The 21,974-nt window shown below is 37.3% G+C and overlaps 1 protein-coding gene across 2 annotated transcripts in view; it reads right to left on the bottom strand.

Moving 5' to 3' along the window:
- Positions 1-9,774: 9,774 nt before the first annotated feature.
- Positions 9,775-21,974, bottom strand: part of FAM117B (family with sequence similarity 117 member B) — a 74,100-nt gene continuing 61,900 nt past the window's right edge. For both annotated transcript variants that reach the window (XM_026492154.4, XM_057304105.1), the window contains exons 7-8: positions 21,332-21,452; positions 9,775-13,714 (exon numbers count right to left, since the gene is read on the bottom strand). In XM_026492154.4, the coding sequence (XP_026347939.2) occupies positions 13,396-13,714; positions 21,332-21,452 (440 nt within the window). In that variant the 3' untranslated portion in view covers positions 9,775-13,395. The remainder of the gene's footprint in view (positions 13,715-21,331; positions 21,453-21,974) is intronic.

Genomic DNA, 21,974 nt, shown 5'->3' with positions numbered 1-21,974 from the left:
GCACACACTCTCTCTCTCAAATAAATAAAATCTTAAAAAAAAAAAACCCACACAATAGAACAGATCAATGAAACCAGGAGCTGTTTCTCTGAAAAGATCACAAATTTGATAAACTCTAGCAGGGCTCACCAAAAGAGAGAGGGGACCCAAATAAAATCACTAATGAACAAGGAGAAATAACCAACACCACAGAAATACAAACACTTGTAACAAAATATTATGAAAGCCTATATTGGACAACCTAGAAGATACGGATAAATTCTAGAAACATAAAGATACAAATGTGGTGATCCAAAGGGACATTTGCACCCCAATGTCTATAGCAGCACTGTCCACAATAGCCAAACTGTGGAAAGAGCCCAGATGTCCACTGACAGATGAATGGATAAAGAAGATGTGGGATACACACACACACACACACACACACACACACACACACACACACACAGACACTGGAGTATTACTCAGCCATCAAAAAGGATGAAAACCAATTACATCAACGTGGATGAAACTAGAGGGTATTATGCTGAGCCATATAAGTCAATCAAAGATAATGATCATACGGTTTCACTTGTGGAATTTTAGGAACAGCGCAAAGGGTCATAGGGGCAGGGAGGGAAAACTGGGAAGAAATCAGAGAGGGAGACAAACCATGAGAGACTCATAACTACAGGAAACAAACTTAGGGTTGCTGGAGGGGAGGTGGTTGGGGGATGGGGTAACTGGGCAATGGGCAATTAGGGAGGGCACGTAATGTGATGAGCACTGGGTGTTATATACACAACTGATTAATTACTGATTTCTACATCTGAAACTAAGGATGCACTATATGTTGGCTAATTGAATTTAAATTAAAAAAAAAAATTCTAGAAACAGATACTTACCCAAACTAAAGCAGGAAGAAATAGAAAATTTGAACAGACCAATTACCAGCAATGAAATTGAATCAGTAATCTGAAGTCTCCCAAAAAACAAAGGTCCAGGACCAGACACCTTCACTGGCAAATTCTATCAAACATTTAAAGAAGAGTTAATACTTATTCTTCTCAAACTATCCCAAAACTACAAGAGGAAGGAAAACTTTCAAATTCATTCTATGAGGACACAATCACCCTAATACCAAAACTAGATAAAGACACTACAAAAAAGAGAACTATGGGCTAATATCTCTCATGAACTATAGATGCAAAAATCTTCAACAAAATAGCAGCAAATCAAATCCAACAATACATTAAAAAATCATTCACCACAATCAAGTGGGATTTTATTCCTGGGTTGTAAGGGTGGTTCAATATTTGCAAATCACTCAACGTGTTACATCACATAAACGACAAAGGATAAACATGATATAGGGGCGCCTGGGTGGCACAGCGGTTAAGCGTCTGCCTTCAGCTCAGGGCGTGATCCCGGCGTTCTGGGATCGAGCCCCACATCAGGCTCCTCCGCTATGGGCCTGCTTCTTCCTCTCCCACTCCCCCTGCTTGTGTTCCCTCTCTCGCTGGCTGTCTCTATCTCTGTCGAATAAATAAATAAAATCTTTAAAAAAAAAAAAAAGGATAAACATGATATAATCATTTCAACAGATGCAGGAAAAGCATTCGACAAAGTACAACATCCATTCATGACAAAACCCTGAACAAAGTAAGTGTAGAGGGAACATACTTCAATATAACAAAGACCATATATGAAAAACCCAGTTAAAATCATACTCACTGGTGAAAAACTGAGAGCTTTTCCCCTAAGGTCAGGAACAAGACAAAGATGTCCATTGTCACCACCTTTACTCAACATAGTACTGGAAGTCCTAGCCACAGCAATCAGACAACAAAAAGAAAAGGCATCCAAATTGGTAAGAAAGAAGTAAAACTTTCACTACTTGCAGATAACATGACTCCACCGAAGACGCCACCAAAAAACTACTAAAACTGATAAATGAATTTGGTAAAGTCACAGGATACAAAATAAATGAAAAAATCGGTTGCATTTCTACATACTAATAATGAAGCAGCAAAAACTGAAATTAAGAAAACAATCCCATTTACTGAAAACAATAAAATATCTAGGAATAAACTTAACCAAAGAGGTGAACAGCCTGTACTCTGAAAATTATGAAATAGTGTTGAAAGAAATTCCATGTTCATGGGTTGGAAGAACAAATATTGTTAAAATGTCTATACTACCCAAAGCATTCTACAGATTTAATGTAATCCCTATCAGAATACCAACAGCATTTTTCAAAGAACTAAAAATTCTATAATTTGTATGGAACCACAAAAGACCTTGAATAGCCAAAGCAATCCCAAAAAAGAAAAAACTGGAAGTATCACAATTCCAAATTTCAAGTTACATTACAAAGTGGTAGTAATTAAAACAGTATGGTATTGGCATTAAAAAAAAATAGATCAATGGAATAGAACAAAAAAGCCAGAAATAAACCCACAATAATCTGGTCAGTTAATCTTAGACAAAGGAGGAATGAATTACAATGGGAAAAAGTCTCTTCAACAAGTGGTTTTGGGAAAACTTGCAACAACATGCAAAAAAAAGGGGGGGGGGAGGCTGCTTTCTTACACCATACACAAAAATAAACTCAAAATGGATTTAAGACCTAAATGTGAAACCTGAAACTGTAAAAATACCTGAAAAGAATACAGGCAGTAATCTCAATGACATTAGTCACTGCAACATTTTTCTAGATAGGTCTCCTGAGGCAACGGAAATAGGAGCAAAAATAAACTACTGGGACTATATCAAAATAGAAAGTTTCTACACAGCATAAGATACAGTCAACAAAATTAAAAGGCAGCCTACTGAATGGGAAGAGGTATTTGCAAATGTCATATCTGATAAAGGGTTAGTATCCAAAGTATATAAAGAACTTATATCACTCAATACCCACAAATCAATAATCCAATTTAAAAATGGGCAGAAGACATAACAGACATTTCTTTTTTCCTTTTCTTAGAGATTTTATTTATTTATTAGAGAGAGAATAGGAGCAGGGAAAGGGGGAGAGGGGGAGAGGGAGAAGCAGACTCCCCACTGGGCAGACCCTGGGATCATGACCTGAGTGGAAGACAGATGCTTAACTGACTGAGCCACCCAGGAGCCCCATAACAGACATTTCTCCAAAAAAGACATCCAGACAGCCAAAAGAAATATGAAAAAAAAAAAAGCTCAACATCACTCATTAGGGAAATGCAAATCCAAACCACAATCAGATATCACCTCACACCTGTTAGAATGGCTAAAATAAAAAACACAAGAAACAACAAGTGTTGGTAAGGATGTATACTTACCCTAAAAATACAAAAACACTAATTGAAAGGGATATATACACCCCCATGTTTATAGCAGCATTACTAACAATAGCCAAACTATGGAAGCAGCCCAAGTATCCATCAATAGATGAGTGGATAAAGAAGATGTGGTATGTATGTGTGTACACAATGGTACATTATACAGCCATAAAAAAGAATGACCTCGCCATTTGCAACAACATGGGTGTAGCTACAGAGTATAATTCTAAGTGAAATAAGAGAAAGACAAATACCATATGATCTTCCCTTATGTGTGGAATTAAAGAAACAAAAGAAATGATCAAAAGGGAAAAAAGACAAACCCAGAAACAGTCTTTTAACTATAGAGATGGTTACCAAAAGGAGGGTGGGTAGGGAAAATGGGGGAAATAGAGCATGGGGATTAAGGAGTGCACATATCATGATTACGTAAATAAAATAAATAAATCTCTTCCTCAAAAGCTCAGGTTTAAAAAAAATCTACCAAAAATGTGATTGAAGTCAGCTTCTGCCTCTCTAAAAGTTGTGCTCCCCAAGTTAAAATATTTTTCTGGAATTTCTACAGTAGTGAAATATAAAACTAAGAGCTTGAGGATTTGTGTCAGTAACTTCTTTGGTAAGGAATTGGTGTCTAACCAGCATAGTTTCTCTTCGCTCTCTGCCAAGCTGCCAACAGCTGAAGTAACGAAGAGGATGACAAAGGAAAACAAGGCAATGGCTCAATGGCACATAATCTGCAATGATACTGAACACTTAATTTAATGTCACTTTATGGAGGAAGTAGCAGTAAGGCTTTGTGTTTGAGTCCTACAGTCAGACTTGGTTCAAAGCCAGACTCTGATATTTCCCGGATGACCACGTAAGAGTTCATCTAATTCCAATTTGGTCATCTATAAGATACTAAAAATAGCACTGTTTGACTTTATAGGGTTATTATAAAGATTAGGGTAAACAGTTATCATAAGGTGCCTGGGACTTGGTAAACTATCAATAGTGTTACCTATTTTTATTATGATTTCAGCTCAATATCCTTGACTATACAGTTGTCCCTCAAACAGTGCAGGATAGTTAGCCATCCCCCCCCACCCCCGCCCAGTGCACAGTTGAAAGTCCGTGTGTAACTTCTGACTCTCCCAAAACTGAATTACTAAAAGCCTACTATTGACCAGAAGGTGTAAGAATAACACATTTTGTATATTATATACTGCATTCTTACAATGAAGCTAGAGAAATGAAAATATTAAGAGATATGAGACATTTGTAGTACTATACTATAATTTATTGATATGTCATGTGTTTACAAGTTTAATCAACTGTCAAGTACCTACATCAAGTCTTACACAAGACACTGTAGATGCTATGGATTACTAACACCAGACATCAAAAATGAAGATAATGTGAAAATAATTCCTACTTATAGACATAACAACTCCCGCACTGAGAATGAAGCAGCATCAGTAGGATTGCTTTACAGTAGCCTAGTATAATCCATACGACTGCGTCACTAGTAGCCTGGCCTATGCACTAAGAACGGGTCATTCTATTTCTATGGCACACATATTAAGTAGTCACGTCATGCATAATATGGTACTGGAAACAGTACTTTCTAAAAAATGCCACTTACTTGCGACGATGGGCTGATACAGCCGCTCCAATTATGAGAAGCATACTGTAATGTAATTCTTGAAAACAATGTTATAAAACAAAACACATTAATTTCATATTAAATACCACTCACCTTACGCCTACGTAAAGACAGGCTATCCACTTGAAGTCTCGCACGTGATGTTCTACACAATGAATACGTAGGCAATGACGATGACACAAAAATGTCTCATGCAGTCCCTGCCATACAATTATTAGATTTTCACATGAAGATACAACATACACAATAGTTAAGCTTATTAAGAGCATGGCACAATGATTAGTTACTATTCACGAAGTGGAAGCATCATAAAGGTCTTCATCCTCATCGTCACGCTGGCAGGGCAGCAGAGGGGCTGATCTCCTGGCCTCTAGGTGGCGCAACAAGGCAGGAGAGGCAGGCGCACTCGGTGTTAACTGTATGGAAATAACATTGTAATTTCCGACGTCATTGCTTTTTCATTTCTCTAAAAAATATTTCTATTTGGTACCAATCCTCCTTCCACCATTTGCTTTAGTTTCCGTGTATCATAGAAGGGTCCATGGAATGAACAGGTGAAAAGCAGTCTTGAATAAGCGGAACCCTTCTGCCAGACTATCAAATGTCGATCTGTTTCCTGGCACTTTTTCTCCATGTTCTTCCTCGTGGTCTGGCACTGGTTCGGAAGCACTCCTCTCCATCAGATCTTTTGTTAATTCCTCTGGTGTGGTGTCTGCTGGCTCTTGAATTTCTCCAAGATCCGTATATTTAAACTCTTCACACACTCACACATACACCCCCTTTTTTTTTTGTTGGCCACATCCATAATCTCTCATTATTTCCTTGACTGACTGGCATAAGTCCTGTGAAGTCATACAGAACATCTGGACACAATTTTCTCCAGTAGGAATTTATTCTTTTGGGTTTCATGGCTTTCACCGTTTTTTCTGTTACAGTGATGCCATCCATCTTTAGTGGTGCAATCCTTCAAGCTTTTCATGATGTTCTATCAGGGTTCTCTTCCATAGTATTGACAATATTTTCCATTCAGTACAGTGTGTACTGAGCCTTAAGAGTCCCTTGGCACGCCTGGGTGGCTCAGTTAAGCGTCTGCCTTCAGCTCAGGTCATAATCCCAGGGTCTTGGGATCGAGTTCTGCATCGGGCTCCTTGCTCAGTGGGAGCCTGCTTCTCCCTCTCTCTCCACTGCTCCCCCTGCTTGTGTTCTCTGACAAATAAATAAAATCTTAAAAAAAAAAAAAAGTCCCTATGACCCCTGACTTATAGGCTGAATTAGAGAGACTGTGTTTGGGGGCAAGTAGACCACTTTGATGTCTTTGGTGCTGAACTCATGGGGTCTTAGGGTGGTCAGGGTATTGTCCAATATCGAAAGAACTTTAAAAGGCAGTCCCTCATTAGCAAGGTACTTCCTGACTCAGGGACAAAGCATCAGTGGAACCAATCCAGAAAAAGAGTTCTCATTGTCCAGACCTTCTTGTTGTACAACCGGAAAACTGGTTGCTGACATTTATCTTTTCCCTTGACTTGGGGATTAGCAGCTTTATAGAGCAGGGCAGTCCTGATCATAAACCCAACTACATTTGCACAAAAAAGTGGAATTAGCTTATCTCTTCCTGCCTTCAATCCTGGTGCTCACTTTTCTTCCTATTAAATGTCCTTTAATGGCATTTCCCCCCCAAGAATAGGGCACTTTCATCTGCATTAAAAACCTGTTCAGGCAGATATCCTTTCTCGTCAATTATTTTCTTAATGATGATTTTCTTAACGATGTCTGGGAACTCATCTGCTGCCTCTTGGTCACCAGAAGGTGTTCTGTTATCTTGACTTTTTTTAAGCCAAACCACCTTTCCTGGCATTAAATTCTCAAACCATCCTTTCCTGGCATTAAATTCTCCAGCTTTGGATCCTTCATTTTCGTTTCACTTTGTCATATAATAACTTCAGGTTTTCTAGTATATTAGTCTATAGATATGCCTTTCTTACAGCAATTCTGCACCCACATAAAAGCTGCATTTTCGATACAAGATAAAAAGGTGTTTTGCAAGGTTTTCATGCCTGCTGATGTAGCTACGGTTTTTGGGGGGGGTTTTTTGCTTTTTTTTTTTTTTTTTTACAATGGTCCATATACTGGATTAATTTATCTTGAAATGGTTGCTACTGCAGCTTCAGATCTCAATCTATGGTACATTATCAAGCAATTCTTTTTTTCTCTGCTTCTTGAGAGAATTTCCAGCATATGTAGTGGCACTTTATATGAGTCCCATGGTGTTATCAAGGTTTATGGTATTGCACTTAACAAGAAAAAATACATGAGAACGGCAAGATCACTTTTTACTGCCATAAGCAACTTACGGAAAGATGAACTTCTCATGATGACTAGTGTCACACAGCATTTTAAGAGGATACTTGCAACACTTGAGCTTACTGCAATAGCAACAGGTATAAATGAAATTACTACAGTAACACAGTATGTACTACAGTAAATTTTACGCAGCTGTGACTTTATGCTGCATCTTCACATTTGTTTACATTTCTCTTGACTACAAACGGCACCATGTCCGGTTGTGTGTGCAACTTAATTTTAATAAATTTTAACTTATGATAGATTTGTGTATATTTTATGGTAGTAAATGATAAAACAGACTACTATCTACGTATATTTTATGCATTCATGAGATACCTTTAATTTTTTTTATAATTCTAAGCTGTGCAGTTCATCTGTGAGTTTTTTCAAACTGTCAAAAAATCTTAAAAATTTTTCCAATATTTATTGAAAAAAACCTGTGCTGTTCAAGGGTTAACTGTATTTTAACTTTATAAGCTAAAACGAATTACATGGGACCATTTCCTAAGACTGAAAACTTCTGGCTTTCTTAAGGAATGAATAAACTGACCTAACAAAATATAAAGGAGATAACAAGTGTTTGCTTCCAGATTTATGAGTTAAGCTATTTTCACACATTCAATAGCCACTTAACGGACAGCAATATTCCCTTCATCTCATCAGTAAGAAAACTGAAACTTAAAAAGGTGACTTCTTTGCTCAAGATCCCATGACCATTAAGCTTCTGAGCCAGAACTGGTACCCAAATTGTGGCCCTAAATTCAGGGCTTTTTCTGCACTCCCTCTGAATTATCCCAATGATCTCAAAAATAATTTTGGAGAAAAATAACATGGAGAAGACTCCATGATAGTAGTCTACAAAACATCGTGATTTAGCAAGACTAATCCATATTAGCATACAAAATCAAACAAGGAGTATATGGAGGTGAATTCTCAGTTTGAGGAAGATGCAAACTGCAGAAAAGACTAGTATTTTTACAAAACCAGCAATCTGGAGATACTTACTAAAGGGAATTAGAAACAATGTCTTAGAGACTCTAGTCTCATCTCTGTGTTAAGTACCAGACCAACCCAAAGGCATGCACACAAATTCTGACTCACAGTACGAAACTGATTTTACAGTACAACCTAATGTCTAGCAAAAGTTTTATACACAAATAATACTCTCCTTATGTATGAATACTTATTTTTTCTATTCTGCTTCATTAAAAAACAAAACAAAACATTGGCTAGATCCATTACATTCAAGACCCAGTTTGAAAAACACTAAGCCAAAGAGATACACAGGCTATTTGTATAATTGCACCATGTTCTAGTAGAATTTTAAAATAAAGGGACTTTAAAAGCACACCTTATCTTAGCAAAGAAAAAAACTGATATTGATGTATATTGACAGGGAACTGCTATGAAGAGGATACTATATCTCACACCCAACCACTTAAAAGCAATTGAAGTTGGGAAGATTATAGACCTAAAAAGTTTTGTTTAAGGGTGTGGTAAAAATTCAATGAATCAAAGAAAAAAAATCAAATAAATGCGAGAAGAGAGGAACACCCAACTTAAGGTCTAAATTTTCTCCTCTCAGAGAGCCTGGGTGGCGCAAGCTGGTTAAGCAACCGACTCTTGGTTTCAGATCGTGATCTCAGGGTCATGAGATCTCTCACTCTCCTCTCCCTCTGCTCCCCCCCCCCACCCCCGCCAACGCTTGCTTGCTCTCTCGCTCTAAAATAAATAAATCTTAAAAAAAAAAAATTCTTCCTCTCAACCTCTTTAAAGATGGAGGGGAAAGACTGAGAGGAAAAAAAACAGAAAATGTGGAACCAATTTGAGATTTTCTTTGCATTTGATGCTACGTTACATTGTAATGTAAATATATATTCATTAGGTATCCCCAAATTCTAGTTAACTTTTCCCCCCACAAATAATTTTTAGAATTTTTTACAATGTAATTTGATGACCACTCTTTATGACTGACTGCTGTGGTGACTTTTTTACTTTCTACGTGTTATATATACACCATATGCAGCCTTCACTGGGGCATACCTAACTAGTTCTGTTCTGTACATACTGACTAAACCCGAGCCTGAACAACTACCTTGCATATATAAACCACTGTATATATGGAAGAACATAGCTGATTTAGAAAAAGTGAATTACCAAACAAAAGGAAAAAATCCTCTATGTGTACTTAGGATAAAATGAAGTGACTGTACCAGGCTAACAGTCGATGAAGGAATGAATTACTTGCGAACACGTATTCTCTTTCAGCGTGTTTACCACTTACCACAAAGATCAGGTACTTTAAGTCCTACAGCGAGTAAAGAGAGAGCAAGGAAGTAACAACTGACAATTATATATCCTGCTACCTAGACACACTCATTTTTCTATACATTTGTGAAAAAGAATATAAGTTATTTCAGGCTAGAACTGTCTCAAAAGAAAATCTGAATTGAGACAACATTCGTAAAAGTACACAGAAAAAAAAACTCTCAAGAAGAACAGACTTTATTTTTAACATAAAAGTTCTATTTTCTTGTGAGGCAGCAGTAAGTGTCAGATACAGGGAATACATAAGTACATAATAACAATATTTATCACCGTTGGAAATGCTGCGGGTTTTTTTGGGAGAGTTTTGTTAGAAAAACAAAATTTTTAAAAATTGCATTTTAAAAAGATTTACACAGCTTAAACAGATGGAAGATACAGACTTCAAAAAAAACATAAATTATATTCTTCAACAGGATTGTATAAACAAAATATTGTTCAGGACTGCTCTGCTTATCATTAATTTAAGCAGAGTAAACTTAAACCTTAAAGTGCGAAGTATTCTTAGCTTTTTTAATGCAAATTCAGCACTTCCATTGGTCTGGTTTTGAGACATCAAAATTCCAAGCGTTAAGGAATGAATCTTTAGAACAGTAAACTGAATTCAATAATGGCAATTTTTCTTTTATTTCCTTTAACAGAAGAAAATCTTGACAACCCAGCCCTAATCTTGGACATAGAGAAGGCTATAAATTCTGCCATTTTAAAAAATATTTCTTTTCCAGTAAAAGCCAACCATTAAAAAGAAAAAAAGGAGGGGAAAAAAAAAGCCTTTCTTGTTGCCAGTTACTCCACAGTTAGCAATAGCACCTTCTAAAAGGCTGATTTGGCTTGTCAGAAGTAGTAAGAAATATTTTAAACAAAATGAAGACTCTAGTTCAAAAATAATTTTGGCATCCATGCTCATCATATTAACCAAAGAGGCAGAATAGGTATTTTAAAAATATAACTGCTAACAAAAGCCGTGACAAGTAATAGACTTAGTCATGATCAGAAACAATAAATTTTTATGTTTTCATCACCATGAGGAAGAAATCAAGAGTAAAAAATAACTTAAGAAACTTAAGACAAAGTAAATAAACAGAGAATAGCTCCTTTTGCCAAAATATACATGCCACCTATTTCTTTTACTGCAATGGAAATAAATTTATTTAAAACTTTAAATTATATTCCCATTGAAGCTATTCTAATTTATCTTCTGTACACTTTTCTATGGAATAACAAGATAATTATGGAATGTAATTTTAGAAAATATTCTTTTGAAAGTAGATCCATTTTTTAAAAAATCAGCCATCTGTGAACTAAGGGTTAAGCAAAAGAGCTGAATGGACCTATGGTTAATATTTTTTCAAGACTACAATAAAGCTCATATGCTTAAAAATTAGCCCTTTGGCACTGGCAGTTAGAGTTCTTTGTACCTTGTACCTTTTTGTCTTTCTTTCAAATCTCAGGCTCTATTTCTCCCAAACCCAAGGGATATGTTTGGTTGCCATACAATTAATTTACCTGAAAATTCACATTCTCCTTACAACCAAACATTAAAAGTTCCACTTATAAGACTATGTAAATAATAACTCTTAAACTTATTCTCCCATTCCGGTTTTAAATTACTTTAGATTAAGGATATATGAAACTCTACAGAAAGATGCGATTACACGAATATGCACAACAGAGTAAAGGGGAAAACTGTTTATAAAGTGGCATTTTAGTTATAAAATACCCTTGTGATTTTTACAGGAATGGACAGAAGAAAATAAGTGTAAAGAAAAGAACAGATTTAATGGAATTCAAGTAATCCAAAAACTGAGTGTTTTTGTTAAAACTTGTTTTTAACTTCCTCCTCCTACTATTCATACCAACTCACCTGATGAGTTTTACCTTTTCTTCTGTACTTTTGATAGAGCAGTTCTCAGTGGTGAAATGGTAAAGTCAAGACACATAACAAATAAGGCAAAGAATCAAGGTTCCCAAGAAACCAACCAACCAGAAAATTTAGATACTGAATAACTGAGATTTACTGATTGAGAAGCCACAACGTACTAATTCCAAGTAAATTAGTTTTGGATGGAGAAGGTACCAAAATTCATCAGTGCTACAAACTGAAACCTCACAGACTTATTCAAATGTTTGAATTTATCTAATTTGCCTAAATACATCTCCATTTTAAACTTTACAGGGCATAATTTAAATTACTTAGATGTTTTAAAGGTGCATGAGTATAAGAAGTCCTTTCAAAAGATTTATTGCTACCACTAGGTTTCCTCTGATGGTATATGTCCAAACAAACTGACATATTAAAACCTTCTCAACTACATCCCTTTTACAAGTATTTAAAATTTTTCTCCCTATAATATGTATAGGAACATTAAATTATTGCATCATAGGTAGTATATGAAGATCTTAGAAGGATGCTTTTTATCAATACTGTTTGCTGAAACTCATTTTTAAAAAGAGCTGCTCCTTAATTTCACAACCACGTACACAAACATGAAATACCGTTGTCATGTGATACTGGCAGTGATTGTATTAAGATGAGCCTAAATCCAAAACTGTATGGATTTTTCAAAGATCCCTGTTGTTTATATGCTCCAAAGCTCTCCTGGCCTGTCTTTCCCACTGTGTGGAATGCTGGAGGGAAAACTAACAAAATCTGTAAGCAACATGTCTCAGTGCCAACCACCGTAAAGAAAATGTCAGTCGCAAGATTCTGTGACTACAGATTGCTATTCAATGGATTACACTCCTGGCAAACTACTAACCCTGACCAATTCCACAAGACAACAACATCACAAAAGCAAAGGAGGAAATCCATGCACAGTCATTTTAGGACCTCTTGGAACTATGATACAGTGATGATAAAGGGAGATCATGTGGTAAGTATTTTGTAGAGAACCAAAGGGCCTCCTTACTCCTAGCTAGCAATCAACACTGGGTAGTTTCCTTTTGGCTCACTGACTTTTCAACCAAGTTCCAACGATGGGTGAGAACATATTAAAGCACTTGTCTCCAGACTATAATTTTTCTGACCACATGGTGAAATGTGTACAGGTGTAGTGAAGAAAACAGCAGTTTTACAAGTATTTCACCCAAAGCACAAACTTCTGACATCAAAAAACATAAATCACATAATGTACTAAAAATTAATATTGCTTTTTATCTGTTATATATTTGTTCAATGCATTTACCTATCAATTCTTGTTTGGGAGAAGAACATAGTCATGAGATTAAGATTGCTGGGAAAATGTCAACAATCCCTTTGGTCCCAAAGCTGAAAACAGCTGAGAAAAGCACACATCTAGAAAGGGAAACAAGAAACAAGAGGCCACCAAAGAATCTTTGAACATCCTGTTTGCTACGTTTCAGAAAATGTAACATTGGTATTATAAAATAGTCATTTTCATATAAAAGATGGTTCTTGCAGCATCATTCATGTCTCCCTTCAGGAATTATGTTTGCAGGGATCAGTTTTGTGTTTTTTTTTTTAAAGAAGTTTAATTCGAAAACAAAAAATGATGTGATATCAGCCCTCCAAAAGTAAAGAATGAGACCTCTCTTGTTTTAACCAGTGCTTTAAGAAAAAGCAGGCTAAGCAAGGAGGGCTGGCCTTCATGAGTGAGCAAAGCCATCAGAGGGCGCTGCCTTCTTCCAGAAGCCATACTGTGACTCGTCACAACCGAACGCTGGAGTACCTCACAGCCAACCGGGAGCTCGCGATGCTATCACAATGAAATGATCTGAGGAGGTTCTCAGTTGCCCAGAAAAATGGCCACACAGCCCTGTGGCCTATCCTTCAGCTTCTTCAATTGGTTCTGGTGGTGGAAGTAGAGAGGCTGACGGCAGGACTGTACTGGTTCCTCGAGAGACTCGGTCTTGCTCTGTGTTTGTCGACAGGGAGGCCACAGCAATCGGCTGCAGCAGAGTGGTTGTCATGCCAGTGGTAACTGTCAGACTGTGACCAGAGCCCTTGAGGGTAAGATCTGGTGTGGGAAGGAGTGGCTTGAGGATGCTGACCAGGCAGAAGGCAGAGCCGCTTTTAGGAATGAAATTCACCTTGTTTTTGTCAGGACAGTAAAAGGCGGGGATTTCATGGAGTTGTTTTGGCCTAGGCACAGAACAGACAACCCAGTAGTTTTAAGTCACAGATCACTGGAAGTAAGTTCTTTTATTATTTTTTTTCTAAACAGATAACCTACAGATACATGAATACAACACTGAAATTATATCAAAAACTTCAAATGCTATGGGCCAAAGTGGATTTAGACACATAATTCAAAATATGTATCTCAGAATGCCAAAAGGACATCATTCATCTCTGCTGCTTGCAGTTCCCTGGAGAGCCCAGTGCACCATACAGGTGGCTCAGGCTGACGATCACTTCATTGCAATGATGTCCTAAGACAGCCATTAGGAATAAAGAATTTCCTAAAGCAAAAGAAATTCTAGATGTTTAAAGACAAAAATATGTTCCACTACTACAATTTTTCCAAAGCCTATACTATTTTGAAGGGAGAAGGCAAGTAAATTAATGACATGCAATATCCATCTTTTGCTAAATTCCACCACTGCATGACTAAACTTTGGTAGGCATGAGTTTTCTCTTCGAGCGTGCTTAAAAATCTCTTTGACTGAGACAATTTTTTTTTAACCATGATGGTTTCTGAGAAACATAACAAATGTAAAATCAAAATAAAACTAATCGCTGTCCCCTCCTGTCTCCAGGTGCTCCTGAAAACTAACCCAAGTGGTTGGAAAAGGAGGTACTAGTATTAACAGTATTCTGTGAAAATAAAGATATTAAAAATTCAATTGTTAAAGTAACATGGAAGTGCCACAAAATTAAAAAGAAATTAAGGTGGGAGAACTTAAGTAAATCAAGATTCAGGTGGGAAAAGGTAATATGATCATGTGATAAAAGTATGGTTCTCATCTCTCCTAAGAAATTTAAAAAATTAAAATTAAAGTGTGCCAAGTCTGCACTAGATTCTGGGGACCCAAAAATGAAACAATCTACAAGGAGACAGATTAAGTATGTAGTTCTTGGGGGAAGGGAGGTACTGGGAACAGAACCATATTTCAACATAATTAATCCCGTTTGTAATCTTACATGTTTTCTGCATTTAAACGTTATTCAGAGAAGTTATAAATTACTTCAAGCATCCCTAATCTTTGCCACACTGCCAAAGGTGTCCATAGCACAAAAAAAGATCAAGAACTCCTGAAAAGGGTCTGATATATGTGATAAAAATGGCTTGTAAAAGGTTTAAAGTAGCACAGGGGAATGGATAACCTGTGACACAGAGGAAGAGGGAGAATTAGGTAGAAAGAAGGCTTACAAGGGAAGTAACATCTGAGCTGAGTTGCAAGAAATTAATAAACAGGGACACCTGGGTGGCTCAATCGGTTAGGCATCTGCCTTCAGCTCATGTCATGATCCCGGGGTCCTGGTCAAGTCCCACATCCAGCTCCTTGCTCAGTGGGGAGCCTTCTTCTTCCTCTGCCTGCCGCTCCCCCTGCCTGTGCTAACAACTGAATAAATAAAAGCTTAAAAAAAATTAATAAACAGACCTGGGGAATGGTGCCCCCTCCCAAAAAGCTCCAAGTAGACAATGCTTTTTGTGGGCAGATTTTATTAATAGCGAATACTACCCAAGGACAGCTTTGACAAATATAATAATTTAAGAACAAAGCAATCATTTAACTGATGTTTTACTGGTGCACTGTTCCAATGTACAATGGAAACGTCAAGTACTTTTAGGGCCACAAGTGTATTTGGACAGATTAGTGATAAGAAGGGCACACACTTCCCAATTTTTACTATATGACAGTTTGATTTTCAATTCCTTAAAGACGACAGGCGGTTGAGGCTAGGTTTCTATAATTAAAAAATGCTTGAATTTTCTTCTGAAGGTGGAATTATTAGAAATACCTTTCATTCTTAGGGGAAAAAAGCCAATTTTTACACTCTCCTACAAATGAGGCCTAGGTTTTTAATTTTTTTTTGAGGTTATCTTGTTAAAAATCACTTAACTTCCTTACTGCTTTCATTAAAATAGATCTCACACAAAATAATATAAACAGTAATAACTTATCAAACTAACACCAAGATCAAACAAAACATTAACCGTAAAAAGCACCAATCTCCCCTACCAAAAAAAAAAAAAAAAAAACCCCACAAAAAACACAAAAAAACCTTCCTTTGTCCCCTTTTCCAGTTGCCACCCCAACCTAACAAGAGGAATCATTCCTGACCTCTAACATTTTTCTAGAAGCATACTACCCAAGAAACAAATTATCCACCACTGGGGTAGAAGACCAGTATATACCTATGCTAATAGAAGCCACAAGTACTAATACTACGTACGCTTCAAAGCTTTCTTCAACTTAATAACCATAAATAGAAAAAAAAAATCTCAGAACTAATTTTAAATTTTTATTTTTCCTTAAGAAATTATTCCAAAAGGATTGTGTCTCAAAACAGATATAACTGTTTAAGAACTAACTTTCTGAAAAACCGATGGATGGGCTGCATAGTAATTCTAGGTATTCTTACACTGATGCAAGGATGTCTTTCCTGTTTTTTTTTAAAAGCTTGTGTTATTTTTTTTTAATGCAGCCATAAGTTATCAGCAAAGAAAATGGTGGGTCCATGTTACTTATAATCGAAAGGAAGGAGAGTGGGAGGGTCATGTTATATTTTTAATAATACCTCTATACTGCAAAGAGGCCATAATATCTAGGAATCTAAGGTAACTAAGACCAAAGAATTCATTAGTTTGATGAAAGAAATAGCATATTTGACTTTCTTTAGAAAGGACTAAGTGTAGACGACATGGCTATGGTATGTACGGTATCACAAAGAATATAGAGACTGAGAGTACAAAATGTGGTTTAAATTCTGGGTCTAAATTCAACCACCTATTTTCTTTCAGGTAAATAAACATACATTTCTAGAAACCAGAGATCAGCCCTCACCCCAGTCCAATTCCCAGTTCAGGTTCCCTTTAAATCAGAAGTTAAGACTTAAAGAGAAAAATATTCTTCAAAGAATGTTTAAATCAGGCTAAAATTTCGAATTAGGACCAATTATCTACGTTTGTTTGTTGCTAGTGTGCCCAATGGGGTTTGCTCTCATTTTGACAGAGGTAGGGCAAAAGAGACTAATTTTTTTAGACTTTGAGTGACTTGTTTTATTGATAGAAAGTTAAAATTACCTCTAAGGAGTCCACTCTTAGGTTACTGCTGTTCGTTTGTTTTTGAAACGTAAGGAAAATGCTTAAAAAATAAGTTTTTGTATGCTACACGCCCTTTGTATCAGTATAATGTATAACAAACTATGTACATTTTCAAGAGTAAGTTTACCTTCTAATAACAGATGGATATGCCATAAAACATGTAAGATATTAGAATTTACCTTCTATTTCTTTGATCTAGCTATCCATCCATATACACGCACCCCTATCCATTTTTCCCTCCCTTTAGATACAAATAATGTATCAGTATATACATAGCTCAGATATTAAGTCCTGAGAAATTTTCCAAATCCAAGAGTTTAAGGCAGATACCACAGGACACCAACCTACACAACAAATATTCACTCAAAGTCATTTATAAAAAGAATTCAAACTGCTTTTGAGCCAATCAACGATTTCTCTGCATTTGGGTGTTTTTTTTTTTTTTTTTAAGATTTTACTTATTCAGGGGCGCCTGGGTGGCACAGCGGTTAAGCGTCTGCCTTCGGCTCAGGGCGTGATCCCGGCGTTGTGGGATCGAGCCCCACATCAGGCTCTTCTGCTATGAGCCTGCTTCTTTCTCTCCCACTCCCCCTGCTTGTGTTCCCTCTCTCGCTGGCTGTCTCTATCTCTGTCGAATAAATAAATAAAATCTTAAAAAAAAAAAAAAAAAGATTTTACTTATTCAGAGAGAGAGAGAAAGCACATGCGAGCATGTGAGCACAAGCCGGGGGGGGAGGGCAGAGGGAGAGAGAATCCAAGCAGACTCCATGCTGAGTGTGAACCCCACACAGGGCTCGACCCCAAGACCCGGAGTTCATGACTTGAGCTGAAGTCAAGAGTCAGGTGCTTAACTGACTGAGCCACCCAGGCACCCCAGCATTTGGACAATTTGAACTACCAATGAGTAAATCAATGAGCTCAACTCCAAAAAGGTCTACTTGGACCACTTCATTTTTACTTAGAAAATGATTCCATGTCTTAAGAACTCTCATGGAAAAGTCTAAGCCAGCATCTGCAAACTGGACATAAAAAATATGAGGTATTGGCAAAGAAGAAGTCAAAATGTCTCTCTTCGCAGATGATATGATACTCTATATGGAAAACCCAAAAGAATCCACTCCCAAACTATTAGAAGTTATAGAGCAATTCAGTAATGTGGCGGGATACAAAATCAATGCTCAGAAATCAGTTGCATTTCTATACATGAACAATGAGACTGAAGAAAGAGAAATTAGGGAATCCATCCCATTTACAATAGCACCAAAAACCATACGCTACCTTGGAATTAACTTAACCAGAGACGTAAAGGACCTATATTCTAGAAACTATAAATCACTCTTGAAAGACATTGAGGAAGACATAAAAAGATGGAAAAACATTCCATGCTCATGGATCGGAAGAATTAACATAAAATGTCCATGCTACCCAGAGCAATCTACACTTTCAATGCTATCCTGATCAAAATACCGGGGACATTTTTCAAAGAACTGGAACAAATAGTCCTAAAATTTGTATGGAAACAGAAAAGGCCCCGAATCTCCAAGGAACTGTTGAAAAGGAAAAACAAAGCTGGGGGCATCACAATGCCGGATTTCGAGCTGTACTACAAAGCTGTGATCACAAAGACAGCATGGTACTGGCACAAAAACAGACACATAGACCAATGGAACAGAATAGAGAGCCCAGAAATGGACCCTCGGCTCTTTGGGCAACTAATCTTTGACAAAGCAGGAAAAAACATCCAGTGGAAAAAAGACAGTCTCTTCAATAAATGGTGCTGGGAAAATTGGACAGCTACATGCAAAAGAATGAAACTTGACCACTCTCTCACACCATACACAAAAATAAACTCCAAATGGATGAAAGACCTCAATGTGAGACAGGAATCCATCAAAATTCTAGAGGAGAACATAGGCAGCAACCTCTACGACATCGGCCAAAGCAACCTTTTCCATGACACATCTCCAAAGGCAAGAGAAACAAAAGATAAAATGAACTTATGGGACTTCATCAAGATTAAAAGTTTCTGCACAGACAAGGAAACAGTCAGAAAAACTAAGAGGCAGCCCACGGAATGGGAGAAGATATTTGCAAATGACACTATAGATAAAGGACTGGTATCTAAGATCTACAAAGAACTTCTCAAACTCAATACACGAGAAACAAATAAATCAAAAAATGGGCAGAAGATATGAACACTTTTCCAATGAAGACATACAAATGGCTAACAGACACATGAAAAAATGTTCAAAATCATTAGCCATCAGGGAAATTCAAATCAAAACCACACCGAGATACCACCTTACGCCAGTTAGAATGGCAAAAATAGACAAGGCAAGAAACAACAATTGTTGGAGAGGATGTGGAGAAAGGGGATCCCTCCTACATTGTTGGTGGGAATGCAAGTTGGTACAGCCACTCTGGAAAACAGTGTGGAGGTCCCTTAAAAGTTAAAAATTGAGCTACCCTATGATCCAGCAATTGCACTACTGGGTATTTACCCCAAAGATACAGACATAGTGAAGAGGAGGGCCATATGCACCCCAATGTTCATAGCAGCATTGTCCACAATAGCCACATCGTGGAAGGAGCCGAGATGCCCTTCAACAGATGACTGGATTAAGAAGATGTGGTCCATATATACAATGGAATATTACTCAGCTATCAGAAAAAACAAATTCTCAACATTTGCTGCAACATGGATGGCACTGGAGGAGATAATGCTAAGTGAAATAAGTCAAGCAGAGAAAGACAATTATCATATGATTTCTCTCATCTATGGAATATAAGAACTAGGATGATCAGTAGGGGAAGAAAGGGATAAAGAAAGGGGGGTAATCAGAAGGGGGAATGAAACATGAGAGACTATGGACTATGAGAAACAAACTGAGGGCCTCAGAGGGGAGGGGGGTGGGGGAATGGGATAGGCTGGTGATGGGTAGTAAGGAGGGCACGTATTGCATGGTGCACTGGGTGTTATACGCAACTAATGAATCATCAAACTTTACATTGGAAACCGGGGATGTAGATATATGGTGACTAACATAATATAAAAAATCATTAAAAAAAAATATGAGGTATTTGTTAGGGATGCATAGTCCAGTCCTACCCTCCATATTTATGCATTAGGCCTGGGATGGGGCCTGGGAATCTGTAGTTGCAATTCATACCCCAAATGATTATGACTCAGGGAGTCTGTGAAACAGATCTGGAGAAATTTCGCTTAAATTTTCAGCTTGCACCAGTAAAAAGCTTTTAGACTAACATAGTAGGCAATGGAAGGGGGGGGGGGAGCAGTTGCTAAAACGGAATTTTCAATTACTGTCACAAAAGCAGATAGGAGACTGACAGCTGGGATTTCCTAGTATAGAAATTGAGGGAATTCAAAAACAATGCTCTTTGTGTGGTAAAATTATTCAGAATTTAGGTTAAAGGAAGCACTGACAGGAGGAGCACACAGAGGAACAAAAGGATGCCATATTTCAACATCATTCCAAGATGTTCATAAAGGAGGAAAAAGACCAATGACGTTGAGTCAGAGAAGACTGAACAATTTTCACATTGTGTTTCAGGTTTCACAAGCGAGAAAAAGCCAGAAGGGTGACTCTTAGACGTGCAGCCATACTGAGATTGGAAGGTGAGGGCTTGGTACTACCATCACACCCCCAAATAATGTTCATTACCTCATCTGCTGTCTCACACATACCTACAGTCCTGTAGCCATCACTTACAAAGCAAGGAGCCACCACTACTGAAAATACTAAGGCTAATTCTGAGCAAATTTTGAGTCTAAAATTATGGTACTTCCCTAGAGTACCAGTCAGCAGAGATATGAGCATAGGAGATCACATACCAACACTACTAGACACTATTTAAAGTCCTGCTTCCTACATTATCTTCATCACAGTAACATGATTCTACAAAGTAATAGAATTCTATTTCCTATGCAGACAGACCAAATATTTCTAATACTGTTTAAAGAACTAGAGATCAAAAGTACATAAAATCTGAAGGGAATTCAACCCTTGAAAGAAGGAAACCACAAGAGGTGAGACGATGGTCTACCTTGAATAAAAATATTGCTAAATTCAATGTGTGAGGTTGACTATATACAGATTCAAAAATAATAGCCACAAAGGACACACTGGGGATAAGTGAGGAAATGTGAAAAACAACTGGGTAGTAGTTGATATTAAGCACTGCTGTTAATTTTGTTTGGTGTGATAACGATATTGTGGTTATGTAGGAGTATTACAGTTACTTTGAGGAAACAAATATTAAATTATAGTTATGGTTAAGTGTCATAATGTCTGCAACTTATTTCTATACACTTTAGCAAAAACTACCACCACCATGCACAGACAAAGCACGTATTAACAAAATGATACTACAGAATCCAAGTTGTGGGTATATGGATGATTATCTACTTACTATTCTTCAACTTACTGGAAAATTCTCATAATAAAAGTTATTTGGGGGATACTTACGAACATTCCTCAAAGACTTTGACCCTTTCACAGCCCTCAGGAGGTTCCCTTTTGAACATATAACTGTTGTTAGGTTTTGGTGAGGTTGCATATTTGGGCAAAGGAGAGTTGTTCCCATTCTCTGCAAAAAATGGCATGCTGGATTACTAAGAATTACTACCACGTAAGTACAGTCATACTATAGTTAATTGCACATGGCCTCCCCCCACACCATGAATTATTGAGGGCAAGAACAGCGTTTTATTCATCAACACCACCCCCCAAGACATGACATAATACCTGCTAAAGAGGAGATAATTAATGTTTGCTAAATGCATAAACAAAAAATTTTTTTTTCCACTTATAATTCCTACAGCTCAGGCCTATATCACTTAATCCACAGCACTTAACACTGATATCTTGCTCCATTATTTGTGTTATATACCCAGCAATCAGACTCAAATGCCAGTTCCTTTCTTCCCAGGACATGTAACTGAGATGCCTCGTCACTGCTTGCTTATCAAATTCCCTCCTGGCCTGCCCTTCAGAATTTCTCAATTTGATTTCTCTGCTCCTCCAGTGAAAATCTCTGTCCCAGGCAGTCAGGAGCCATCTTGCATTGTACGCCAAAGACTTCCTTTTGCCTAAGAACTTCTCCATACTT

The sequence above is a fragment of the Ursus arctos genome, unplaced genomic scaffold (assembly GCF_023065955.2).
Source record: "Ursus arctos isolate Adak ecotype North America unplaced genomic scaffold, UrsArc2.0 scaffold_1, whole genome shotgun sequence".
NCBI classification, from domain to species: domain Eukaryota; kingdom Metazoa; phylum Chordata; class Mammalia; order Carnivora; family Ursidae; genus Ursus; species Ursus arctos.
This window is presented reverse-complemented; position numbering and strand designations above follow the sequence as displayed.